Raw genomic sequence first — 12,699 nt, 5'->3', positions numbered from 1 at the left:
TTGTGTGCGCTGTGTGAACATGATGGTTATTGTAGTTCTAGACTAAATGTGAACATGCATTTACTCATCTCACTTGCACAAAAACATTCAGTATTCTTCAAAATGAATAAAAACTGTGAAATGCAATCAGAATTGTACGCAAACCTGTAATAAGTAACTATATTAAATTACGCAAATATACTCACTTTATTAACCAATGTCTTTGCTGCTGACCTTCAATTATCTAATTCAACCATACTAATAAGCAAAAATTACTTTAGATCGAAATAAGAGTGTTGAACTCTACTGTACAGGTGTAAATATGCATTTATTTCAGCGTGAGGCTTATTCATTTCACTTTTGGTGTGAAAGGGCCTTAACATTTGCCAAAAACAGAACTTTTTTGTTGTTGTTAAAAAACAAACAAGCAAGTCCAGCCCAGGTGAGAAAAAGTAATGCAAAACTAATGTAATGCATTACTTTTCATAAAAAGTAACTAAGTAACGCAATTAATTACTTTTTTTGGGAGTAACGCAATATTGCAATTTATTACTTTTAAAAAGTAACTTTCCCCGACACTGATAATAGTCAATGTCTGTTGGAGGGGCATCAAAATAAAGTTTTAGCAGATTTTATGCAGACAGTAAAAGTTACAAAAGTTATAGCAAAGTTACTTATAGTTAGTTTAGTCTAAAGTGGACCATCGAAATAAAGTGTTACCAAAGACTTTGCTCCTGCTTCATTTATTTATTTAGCTATAGTAAAAAGCCTGGAGTAATGCTCTGTATCTATTATAGACATGAGGTGGTGTGCCATTCTCAAAGACCACCACACGAGGTCGCAATTTCGCAAAAAGAAATCAAAATTTAATCTTGTTGCATTCACCAAACATTTTTATCCAAAGCAACATACAAATGTAATTAAGCTATTCATCTTAAGTAAGCAATAACACAAGAAGTGCTAATAATATATATATATATATAAGATTCAGATGTTTGTCAGTGATTTGGAAAGGAAGACAACATCCTTAAACACTGTCTCTACTAAAGTCACTGTCACTTCTATGTGTACATAGAGATGAGCACAAAAAAAAAGTGTTTATAAAATAAAATGTCAACTTATTTTGTTCAGGTTTGTTAGCTACTGCCATTATTTTCTCCATCAAGCAGATAATGTGGATAAAGGGAGTTGGCCTTACAAGGATAAAAATCAAGTTTGCTCACAACTCACAATCCCATTGTCCATAATGCACACATTATACAGTCAAACCAAAATGTGTTCAGACACCTTGAACATTTCATTCATTAATACAGTTTATTCACTATTGTTTAAAAAGAAATGGTAATAAAATATGACAAGATCTCAGAGTTAAACTGTGTCAGAAAAAAAAATCTTAATCATGTCAGATCAAAGTGTCTGAATAATTTTTGGTTCCAAATTTTTTATCAATTTTACTGGTAATCCACTGTATGAAGAATTTTTGGGTATAATATGTCACAGTTTACTTTATTTTGCTATCCTCACTTACATTAATGAACTATAGTGTCCTGCACCCTCTAGTAAAAAATATCAAAAATATAATAAATGTCTGAATAATTTTTTTGGTTTGACTGTATATTAATATTATTAATTACAATAGCATTTACTCAATTCATATGGACATGATATGATCTAGGAATTAATATCAGGTTTGTTATTAACAACTAAATTACAATTTATTTATTTATTTTCTCCTGCAGGTGGCAATGTATCCCATTTCATAACTCATATATTTATGCATATGATTTCACAGATTCTGCAGAACATAAAGAAAGTTACAAACAACCTTTGAAAGAAAAAAAAAAAACCATATGACTTCAGGGACAATCATTTGTGAGGGGCCTCAATATAATGGATTTGAGAAAGTGCATGGCTGAATTCTAAACAGGATATCTGGCACGCTTTTGCCACCAATAACTTCAGTCAGTCTATAGTGTGCATGAGCATTTCATCAGATTCCATTGGCAGAGAGGAATATCACTAGAATATATTCTAATTATGAAAAATAATGAGGTAGAGATGGTAATTAACAGCCTCTGGGCATACACCTGTGACTTTGAACATGAGAATGAGCCGCCCAATCAGCTTGGTCAGGCCTGCCAGATACACTGGCATTATGTCTGAAGAACCGCTCTGGGTATCAAATGGAAATTTAGTACAATCATATGCCTGTAGCATTTCAGTAAATCTTAGTAGTCTAAACCTCTCTCTCTTGTATCTAATTCTCTTGCATAAACAAATAGTTAAGAGATAAAACAGAAAACACATTTTACATTATGTGTACAGCCTCTAGGAAACAACACCTCGACATGACTCTATTTGCATCGGCGCCGTAGTAGGGAAAAAAAGCAAGGCCAGCTCATTTGTTTCCCAGCACTATAGCCTGATAAAACTGATGTGACTTCTGTGCTATCAAGATACGACATTTGAATACAGGACAGTAAATGACAACTTCCAAAAATAGGTTTTTGTTTTCTTAAATGTAACATGGTTACAGTAGCCAGACAGACGTTACAGAAAGTTATTCTGGTCGGACCGCATTCTGCAGTTTTGAGATGACTAGATGAGCTGAAGCAACTTGAAAACATTCCATCTGTAACGAGCTCAGTCGTCCCTGAGCAGTACACTCATAACAGCTACAAATACACGAGGTGTGGGATGGATAGTCAGATATCCTTTTATTTCATTACAAAATGCATTACATAATGTAATTCAAGAATCAAAACCAAAAAATTTAAAAATATTACTCAACTAGAGCACTTAAAATAATGTTTCTTTTTATTTTAGATTATATTTTATTTTATTTTTTACAGATCACCAAGTCAACTTTTACATTTTTTTCAAAAAAGAGTCTTCACATTCACAATCTAAAGAATTTATCATTCATAAGATTCCAGAACCTTCCTAAACAAGACATGTTTTTACTCATATGGTTGCAGTTCACTGACTGCTGAACTTGGAGCTACTGTATGTCTTGCATAGTGGTATTAAAGGTCCCGTTCTTCGTGATCCCACGTTTCAAACTTTAGTTAGTGTGTAATGTTGTTGTTAGAGTATAAATAAAATCTGTAAAATTTTAAAGCTCAAAGTTCAATGCCAAGCGAGATATTTTATTTAACAGAAGTCGCCTACATCGAACGGCCAGTTTGGACTACATCCCTCTACTTCCTTCTTTAATGACGTCACTAAAACAGTTTCTTGACTATCCTCCGCCCACAGGAATACACAAAGTGGGCGTGGTCTTGTTGCGCTCCCACGGAGAAGAGCAAGAGTTGTTTTTGATGAAATCCATTTTTTATCCCCCATAGAAAGCAATGAAATGATCACATTCAAGGTCCAGAAAAGTAGTAAAGACATTGTTAAAATAGTCAACGTGATTACAGTGGTTCAAGCTTAATGTTGTGAAGCGACGAGAATACTTTTTGTGCGCAAAATCAAAACAAAAATGACGACTTCATTCAACAAATTCGTCACTCTCCTGTCAATCTCCTATGCTGTTTACGTCCAGCGCTTCCAGGTTCTACGTCAGAACGGCGGCTCATTATCGGCCAGCTCCTGCATCAGCAATACACACATGCGTTGTGCTACTCACGTGAACAGTGTTGGCCAATACTGAGCCAGTGTTCGGATGTAGACTGGCAGGGAAGAGGAAAAATAAAGTTTGTCGAATAAATTCATTATTTTTGTTTTGTTTTTGCGCACAAAAAGTATTCTCGTCGCTTCATAACATTAAGGTTGAACCACTGTAGTCACATGAACTATTTTAACAATGTCTTTACTACTTTTCTGGACCTCAAATGTGGTAATTTCATTGCTTTCTATGGGAGATTTAAAAAAAAAACATATATATTAATTTGTGTTTCAAATATGAACAAAGGTCTTGCTAGTTTGGGACAACATGAGGGTGAGTACTTAATGACAGAAATGGACTATTAATTTATAATAATTTTTGGTTGAACCCTTTAAAACAAGACAACATGACAAAACAGGATTTACAACTTTCATATTGTGCCCGATAAATCTCAGATGATTTCCACATAAATAAAGTTTCCCTTATGTGTGTGTTATATTTTATTTTATTTAATTATACTGTTAATATAATGAAATCAGTAAAAGAGTTTTACTCCCCCTCCATTTAAAAAACAAACAAAACAAAACAAAAAAACTGGTTTCTCTCTGAAAATCATTAGAATAAGGAACATTTCCTTTCAAAACATTTTCATCTGATTGGTTTTACAAGAATGTAGCTATGCAAGATCCTTAGTATACTGTCATGCATATGGACAGAATAATCTGTTCTGTTAAGTTCAGCATTTAACCACAAAAAATGGGAATGACAATTCGCTTTTCTATGGCAACGGCTGACAGTGTTGACATCTACAAGCCACCTTAGGTTTCCCAGTTCAGCAACAAGTTCAATTCTAATCATTATCAAAATGTAATTAACGCATAGCCTCTGCATCAGATTATACACTACCATTCAAAAGTTGTTGTTGTTTTGTTTTTGTTTTTCAGAATATTTTTTATGTTTTTGAAAGAAGTCTCTAATTCTCACCGAGGCTGCATTTAGACCATATTTAAAGAAACAGTAAAACAGTAATATTGTGAAATATTATTACTATTTAAAATAACTGTATCCTATTAAATTGTTTGTTTATAATAATGTATACTGGTGATAGCAAAGCTGATTTTTCAATAGTCCAGTGCAGTGTCACAGAAAAGGTTAAAAAGGCTTTTTAATGTTTTCTAATAGAAGTGTCTTGGACCTTTTCTTGTAATGTTTATGACTGAGACCCAACCGAAGAGCACTTTCTGAGATTATTTTATGATTTTAAGATGTTTTCTTCTATGTACGTGTACTTTTCTCATCAATTCTGAAATTCTGGAATTTCCAATTCTGGAAAATTGTATTGTGACACTACTCATAGTACTTTACTCATAGGATGAATCATGTTTGTTGTAAATCACTTATTTGTAAGTCACTTTGCATAACTGTAAAGTACGTTTACAAAGCTCAGATGGGAATCGACAAAGACAGCAAAGGCAGAGATGTCAGTGTTTCCCATTTTTATGCTGATGACACACAAGTGTACGTATCCACAAGGCCTAATGCTCCTCATCCCCCTTTTAACCCCACTAAATGTTTGCAGGATGTTAATATATGGATGACTAATAATTTTTTAAAGTTCAATAACAATAAACCTGAAGCCCTCCTTGTTGGGTCTAGGTCTGTTTTATCTAAAACTCAATCCTTCACCTTGTTTGTTGATAATTGTCCAGATAAAAAGTCTAAGGGTCATACTTGATGGTTTGCTTTCTACTACTAGTAGGTCAAAAATGATCTACTACTTCCGCTGAGATTCTTAAATGTGCATTCCATGGACACTTTACTATCCCATGAGGCCACAGGAGGGGATTTATGAATGGAAATGAAGCAAAGCAACCAAAGTCATTTCACTCGGCGGCCATCTTTGAAACGCCTCTAGGGCATCCTGGGCATCCATGCAGCTCCTATCTCTTTGAATGGGGAAACATCAAATTCTCCAAAGCTGTTTGCCAAGCTTTTGATTAAATTTCATATTTGAAATCACCAATGAATTTTGACAACAACTGTCTCATTTTTTTTTTTTTTTTCCAAACACTCGAATCATGACAAAAAACATTTCGGAGGCGCGCGTCTGACTGTTTCTATAGAAACCAGTGCTTCTAACGGCTGCTGCAGTGACGCGATGACTTTACCAGTCGGCGATTGGCTCTTCTTTTGAAGGCGGGACTTATTCCGCCTTACACTTTCTCCCATTCAAAACAATATGAGTTGACACGTCTTGTGTTATTCTATAGACTTTATTTACCAGAGAAACAAGCGCGCCGCCATCTTTATAAAATTGTCTTTGAACTTCCGTTTTGCGGTAGCTCTGTACATTTCTATGGCATCGCTGTCAAAGAATAATTAGTTGGTTAAGTGAATTTACTTGTTGTAGAGTTAATGAAAGTTATCATGAGCATTGTTATGTTTAAAGCAGATGTCTTAACAAATGTCAGTAGATCGGGAAGATTTTAAAACGAGCAGTTCATTCATAAATGTAATATCGCTGTGGAAATACAAACCGTTAGTCAAAAGACAACGAGCGCAACGCTGAAAAGGGGCGGGGCTACATAAGGTCTATAGACCCCTTAATCGTCTACGTCACTGTGACGTCACCGCTCTAGCTGGAGGCAAAACATAAATAAGAACTCATAGCAGGCGCGCTAAAAGTTTGAGGTTTTGACTTTAAAATGTCGTCTTGTTGTGTTTTTGGCTGCCAGAATAGAAGGAACAGGACTTTTGGTTCAAAACTAAAGTTTTACCAGATCCCGGCAGACATTCCTTCACAGAAATCAAAAAGATAATTGTGGTTGAAAGCAATACGGCGTACAGACTGGATGGAGACGATCATAAATAATGCTCGTGTTTGCAGTGCACACTTCATATCAGGTAAATTTTATCGATGCATATGTAATGGTGTGTTGGTTTTATCTAGTACAAATCAGCAAGTTTCTGTTTTATAGGTGAAAAGTCGCCAACTTTCAGCGCACTTAAATGTTAAACAAACATACAGCGATAGATGTGTGTGCCATCCTTTGAATGGTCTCTTAAAATAATCCACATTGCTAGCCATAATCATAGTTAGCCCAGCGTTAGGTTACATTAGACAATAAGCCTTGACAAAATTCCCCGAACCACCCGAAAGTAATTCATATGTTGTCTAGGAAATATCCAAAACTTAAGTTAATTTACAAAAATAGCTGTCACGGTCCCGCAGAGTCAGTGACTGTACATATTCGGACAGTTCTGAACCTTCTTCTGCATCTATGTTTAATAAATCCCTCCTAAAACATGCTAGCTTACGCTTGTCAACATTGAGTCCAGCGTCTCTTTTTGCCTCCAGCTAAGCACCGCCCACCAGGAAACGTTGCAATGTTTACAAACTTTTAAGGGGTCTATAGTCTTTGACGCAACTGACGCGGGTAGGTCACGGGACAGTAACAACATGGCGGCTGTAGTACGTCCGAAATTCATTCATACTACCTATATTCATACTATATAGAACATACTTTTTTAACGGTTGTGAAGTAAATTCAAATTGAAATGTACGACAGTATGCGATTTCAGATGCAGTGATTTCTCTTGCGATTGTAGAAATTAGGACAAAAGTATTGTTATTTCTCTACTGTAACGTAAAGTACAATAATATACGTATCGTATGAAATATAGCTATAACTGTCATAGGAATGATAATATAAAATTATTATTATTATTGTATTCTAGATATTATTATTATTATTATTATTATTATTATTACCTAAAACACCAGTGTAATGTAGAGTGAGAAAATATATCACTAGTCAATTCAGACTTTTTTCTTTCTTCAATTTGCACACTGAACATGGGTTGAAGCTCTTAAATTTTTACTCTCAAAGTGCACCCCCTAGAGGGACTGAGGTCTGGTCCACCCACCATAGTCTCACAAAATCCTCTGGGAAACGTTGAATGTTATCCAATTTTCCAGATCCAGACAGACCCACAAGTAAGAATATGACTCGACATCACCCACTAATCCTTAAGTGGTCTACACTAATACAAGGTCAACAAGACTTTGAGGACTTACATCAAGAACTCAATGGCACATGAGAACATCACAAAAGGCAAAAGCCAATCACAAGGCATCTTTGAGGGTGATGCACCCCGCCACTCCTCTGAGTACTCTCTCAGAACCAAGAGCAGATACTGATACACTGATACAAACCATCAGAAACATTCTGTAACATGTAAAAGAGGCATTTCATTTTTAGAAGCCAATTGAATAGAAAGAACTTGAAATAGAAGTTGTCAACATCAAGATGAGAAAACTCCTGATGCCCCAGAAACCCGTCACATGGGGGTGTGGCTCATAAAGTGTCTAGGCCAAACTACAAAGTCAACATTCTTTATAAGCAGATCAGGATTGTGCTGTATAAAGTGTGTGACCTACTAACATTCCTCATTCATTCATTTCCTTTGAGTAAAGCACACCACCCAGTGTCATCCTAGTTTAATTATCTGTATTAGTCATTGTTTCAGAAGTCAATACCTGAGCGGTCCCTGACAACCAGATTCCTGCCTTCCTTTAGGTTGATGGTGAGGAGATACTGGACCTTCTGCTGTGTTCCAGCATTTTGACTTTCATTTAACCCTTCTGAGATCTGAAAAGTAGTGTGTAAAAGATTTGGTCAAGGCTGGATCATTATTATTATTATTATTATTATTATTATTATATACTTTTTAAATCTGTTTTTAGACAACACTTTTTCCATTTAAAATACTCACATTTTGTTCTTGTTCTGTAAAGGAAAGTGGATCAAAGTCACTGGTTTCATTGGCAATGTCCTGTGGGAGAGGTTAAGATGTCAAATGAGAAAGTTCCACATTACTTTGCCTCTACTATACTCAAATTCAGGCTAGAACCGTAATGAGTAACTGTCATCTATCAATCATGAATTAATGGCCGTACAGTAGATGGTAAATAGAGGATTTAACAAGAGTTCAGTACATGGAAATGACATACAGTGAGTCTCAAAATCCATTGTTTCCTCCTTCTTATATAAATCTCATTTGTTTAAAAGGCCTCCGAAGAACAGGCCAATCTCAACATAACACCGACTGTTACGTAACAGTCGGGATCATAAATATGTATGCCCCCAATATTTGCATATGCCAGCCCATGTTCAAGACATTACACAAGGGCAGCCAGTATTAACGTCTGGATGTGCACAGCTGAATCATCAGACTAGGTAAGCAAGCAAGGACAATAGCGAAAAATGGCAGATGGAGCGATAATAACTGACATGATCCATGATTACATGATATTTTTAGTGATATTTGTGAATTACCATCATTTCTTACTGTATTCGTGGAGACAAGAGCCATTGCTATTTTCATTTTTAAACACTTGCAGTCTGTTTAATTCATAAACACAACTTCATTCTTTATAAATCTCTCCAACAGTGTGTAATGTTAGCTTTAGCCCGTTAGCCACGGAGCATAGCCTCAAACTCATTCAGAATCAAATGTAAACATCCAAATAAATACTATACTCACATGATCCGATGCATGCATGCAGCATGCATGACGAACATTTTGTAAAGATCCATTTTGAGGGTTATATTAGCTGTGTGAACTTTGTTTATGCCGTTTAAGGCAGTCGCGAGCTCGGGGGCGGGGAGCGGGAGGATTTAAAGGGGCCGCAGCCCGAATCGGCGCATTTTTAATTATGCCCCAAAATAGGCAGTTAAAAAAATTTATTAAAAAATATCTATGGGGTATTTTGAGCTGAAAATTATATTACATCTTGTGAAAACGTGTTCTACGGCACCTTTAATGTCTAATAGCAGTATATTTAGGCCCGGTTTTAGACTAAGCCAGGATTAGGCCTTAGTTTTGTTAGGGCATTTAAGTAGCTTTTATGAACATGACCATAAAAAAAACAACAGCAAAAAAAAAACAACACATTACTGGTGTACATCTTGAGACAAAACAATGGCACTGACATATTTTAAGAAATGTCAGGGCAAGTTACTTTCAGTTAAAACATTCTTTTGAATACTGAGTTGTATTCTTTAATTCTTTAATGAATTAATCTGAGCATTTGTAAATACCAATCATCCTGCATTGCTTGATGTTATTTATTTATTTATTTACTTACAAATTACAAAATAGTACTTTCTAGAGATGGAAATTTCTAGTGATAAGATTGGCAGATTAATGTTCTATTTTCATATTTAATATAATATTTATAATATAATATTTTAACATTTATAATATTATAGGTATTGGCCAACATGTCTATACAGACCTGAAACTTTGTTTAAAATGATTCTGTTTATGTCTCAGGTTTAATAAATAAATCAGATTTTCTATGTATTCACAGAATTTTGGATATAACTGAACATATTTCAATATGATATCAGCCCTCGGCTACTCTGCTACATAGATATAAATTATAAGAAAATATATATCGGTCTAATAATTTCATATTGGAGTGCATGGTTTTGGAGATCAAAATCCAAAATTCACCATCATAATTAAGAAGATCATTGGCTTAATTTCATAATTAGTCTCCAATATAAAACATACAGATGTGTTACTTTCCAGATCTATACAGAAATTTACAGAACACATAATATAACCTGGCACCATTTCAATCAAAGCACACCACTTGAATATTGGCTATTTTTATACAGTGAAAAAAAGCAATATTATAAGAATATAATGTTTATTAATACACAATTTATTCCTGTGATGGCAAAGCTGAATTTTCAGCATCATTACTCCAGTCTTCAGTCTCACATTTCTTTTTATTATCAATGTTCAAAACAGTTGTTGCTGTTTAATCACATTTCTTTCAGGATTCTTTGATGAATACAATGTTTAAAAGAACACACACACACATATAAATATGTATGTATATATATTGCTGACTTCAGACTGCATAGTGATAATAATTAGAAAACTTTGAGATGACTTACCGTGTCCTCAGCAGACCCTACAATGAACATTTCCACTGGAGAAGACGGCTCATGCTCAGTATTTGTAAAAACGCAGGCTTTCTCCTCAGATGGAGCAGTGCTGACTGACTCTGTGTTGGTCCATGTACACATTTCAGGAGGCATCTGTTTTCCTCCGGCTCTATTAAGGGCTGCAGCCACTTTATCTGCAGTGTGCTTTGCTCTCTGACCAGGCGATTTCCTCTCTGCAGGCACAGGTGTCATCTGTCTTTCTGTAGGAGGAGGTAAAGGGCTAGTCACTGCATCATATTCATCTATGTACCATGTCGTGACTCTTGGCCGCTTGTCAGTTTCCACTGGAGCTGTAAAGAAGGCAGGAACTGATTTCTCTGATAGCGCTGGGCTGCAGGAGTATGGCATGTCAGCGACACTGAACTGCTCAGATAATGCAAGACTGGAGGTTTCGCTTGCTGTTTCATCCAAGTCACTCGAACCCTCTTGGTTTCCAAAGAAAACAGAGTCTTGACCTGGTGTCCTGGGATCATCCTGCAAAGCCATCCCCATGGCATGGGGATGAAACCTGATGTCTGGTACTGACATACTCCTTCTGTATTTCAGAGGGGTCTTTTTCTTCTTCCCCTGAGCCTTCTTTCCAATCTTCAGATTTAACTTTGGCTTGGCTCTCTCACGGAAATTTTGCCAGACTTTCTTCCTTTGCTCCATTGTGATTGCGGAGGAGACTGCGCTTCAGCTGAAATTAAACAACTGTCAGGCAAAAGACAAGCAATGTGTGTTAGACAGTTTAAAAGAAAAACACTAAGTATCAAGTTACAAACTAACAGTTTAAACAATCAAAAGTAAAACAATGTGAACTTACACGACAGTTCAAAAGTTTGGGGTAAGTAAGAATTTTTTTTAAAGAAATTAAAACTTTTATTCAACATTAAATTGATCAAAAGTGACATTAAAATGACTTTTCTTTTTTCAAAAATTCTGAATAGAAAAAAAGGTAGTTTCTGCAAAAAAAATTAAAAAAAAAAAAATAATATATGTATATATATATATATTATTGCAGATTTATTAAAAAAGAAAAACTGAAATATCACATGGTCCTAAGTATTCAGACCCTTTGCTGTGACACTCATATATTTAACTCAGGTGCTGTCCATTTCTTCTGATCATCCTTAAGATGGTTCTACACCTTCATTTAAGTCTCCAGCTGTGTTTGATTATACTGATTGGACTTGATTAGGAAAGCCACACACCTGTCTGTATAAGACCTTACAGCTCACAGTGCATGTCAGAGCAAATGAGAATCATGAGGTCAAAGGAACTGCCTGAAGAGCTCAGAGACAGAATTGTGGCCTTGGTGAGAGAGGTAAAGAAGAACCCAAAGATCACTGTGGCTGAGCTCCAGAGATGCAGTCGGGAGATGGGAGAAAGTTGTAGAAAGTCAACCATCACTGCAGCCCTCCACCAGTCGGGGCTTTATGGCAGAGTGGCCCGACGGAAGCCTCTCCTCAGTGCAAGACACATGAAAGCCCGCATGGAGTTTGCTAAAAAACACCTGAAGGACTCCAAGATGGTGAGAAATAAGATTCTCTCGTCTGATGAGACCAAGATAGAACTTTTTGGACTTAATTCTAAGTGGTATGTGTGGAGAAAACCAGGCACTGCTCATCACCTGTCCAATACAGTCCCAACAGTGAAGCATGGTGGTGGCAGCATCATGCTGTGGGGGTGTTTTTCAGCTGCAGGGACAGGACGACTGGTTGCAATCGAGGGAAAGATGAATGCGGCCAAGTACAGGGATATCCTGGACGAAAACCTTCTCCAGAGTGCTCAGGACCTCAGACTGGGCCGAAGGTTTACCTTCTAACAAGACAATGACCCTAAGCACACAGCTAAAATAACGAAGGAGTGGCTTCACAACAACTCCGTGACTGTTCTTGAATGGCCCAGCCAGAGCCCTGACTTAAACCCAATTGAGCATCTCTGGAGAGATATAAAAATGGCTGTCCACCAACGTTTACCATCCAACCTGACAGAACTGGAGAGGATCTGCAAGGAGGAATGGCAGAGGATCCCCAAATCCAGGTGTGAAAAACTTGTTGCATCTTTCCCAAAAAGACTCATGGCTGTATTAGATGAAAAGGG

The 12,699-nt window shown here is 36.3% G+C and overlaps 1 protein-coding gene across 1 annotated transcript in view; it reads right to left on the bottom strand.

Annotated features, from left to right (window-relative positions):
* The window catches only part of mctp2a (multiple C2 domains, transmembrane 2a), a 68,434-nt gene that overhangs the window by 52,164 nt on the left and 3,571 nt on the right, over positions 1-12,699 (bottom strand). Inside the window, exons 2-4 of the mRNA XM_048168611.1 lie at positions 10,564-11,307; positions 8,366-8,425; positions 8,130-8,241 (exon numbers count right to left, since the gene is read on the bottom strand). Coding sequence (XP_048024568.1) covers positions 8,130-8,241; positions 8,366-8,425; positions 10,564-11,265 — 874 coding nt within the window. The 5' untranslated portion in view covers positions 11,266-11,307. The remainder of the gene's footprint in view (positions 1-8,129; positions 8,242-8,365; positions 8,426-10,563; positions 11,308-12,699) is intronic.

The sequence above is a fragment of the Megalobrama amblycephala genome, linkage group LG19 (genome assembly GCF_018812025.1).
Source record: "Megalobrama amblycephala isolate DHTTF-2021 linkage group LG19, ASM1881202v1, whole genome shotgun sequence".
NCBI classification, from domain to species: domain Eukaryota; kingdom Metazoa; phylum Chordata; class Actinopteri; order Cypriniformes; family Xenocyprididae; genus Megalobrama; species Megalobrama amblycephala.
The sequence above is the reverse complement of the archived record's forward strand: the minus strand, read 5'-3'. Positions and strand labels throughout refer to the sequence as shown.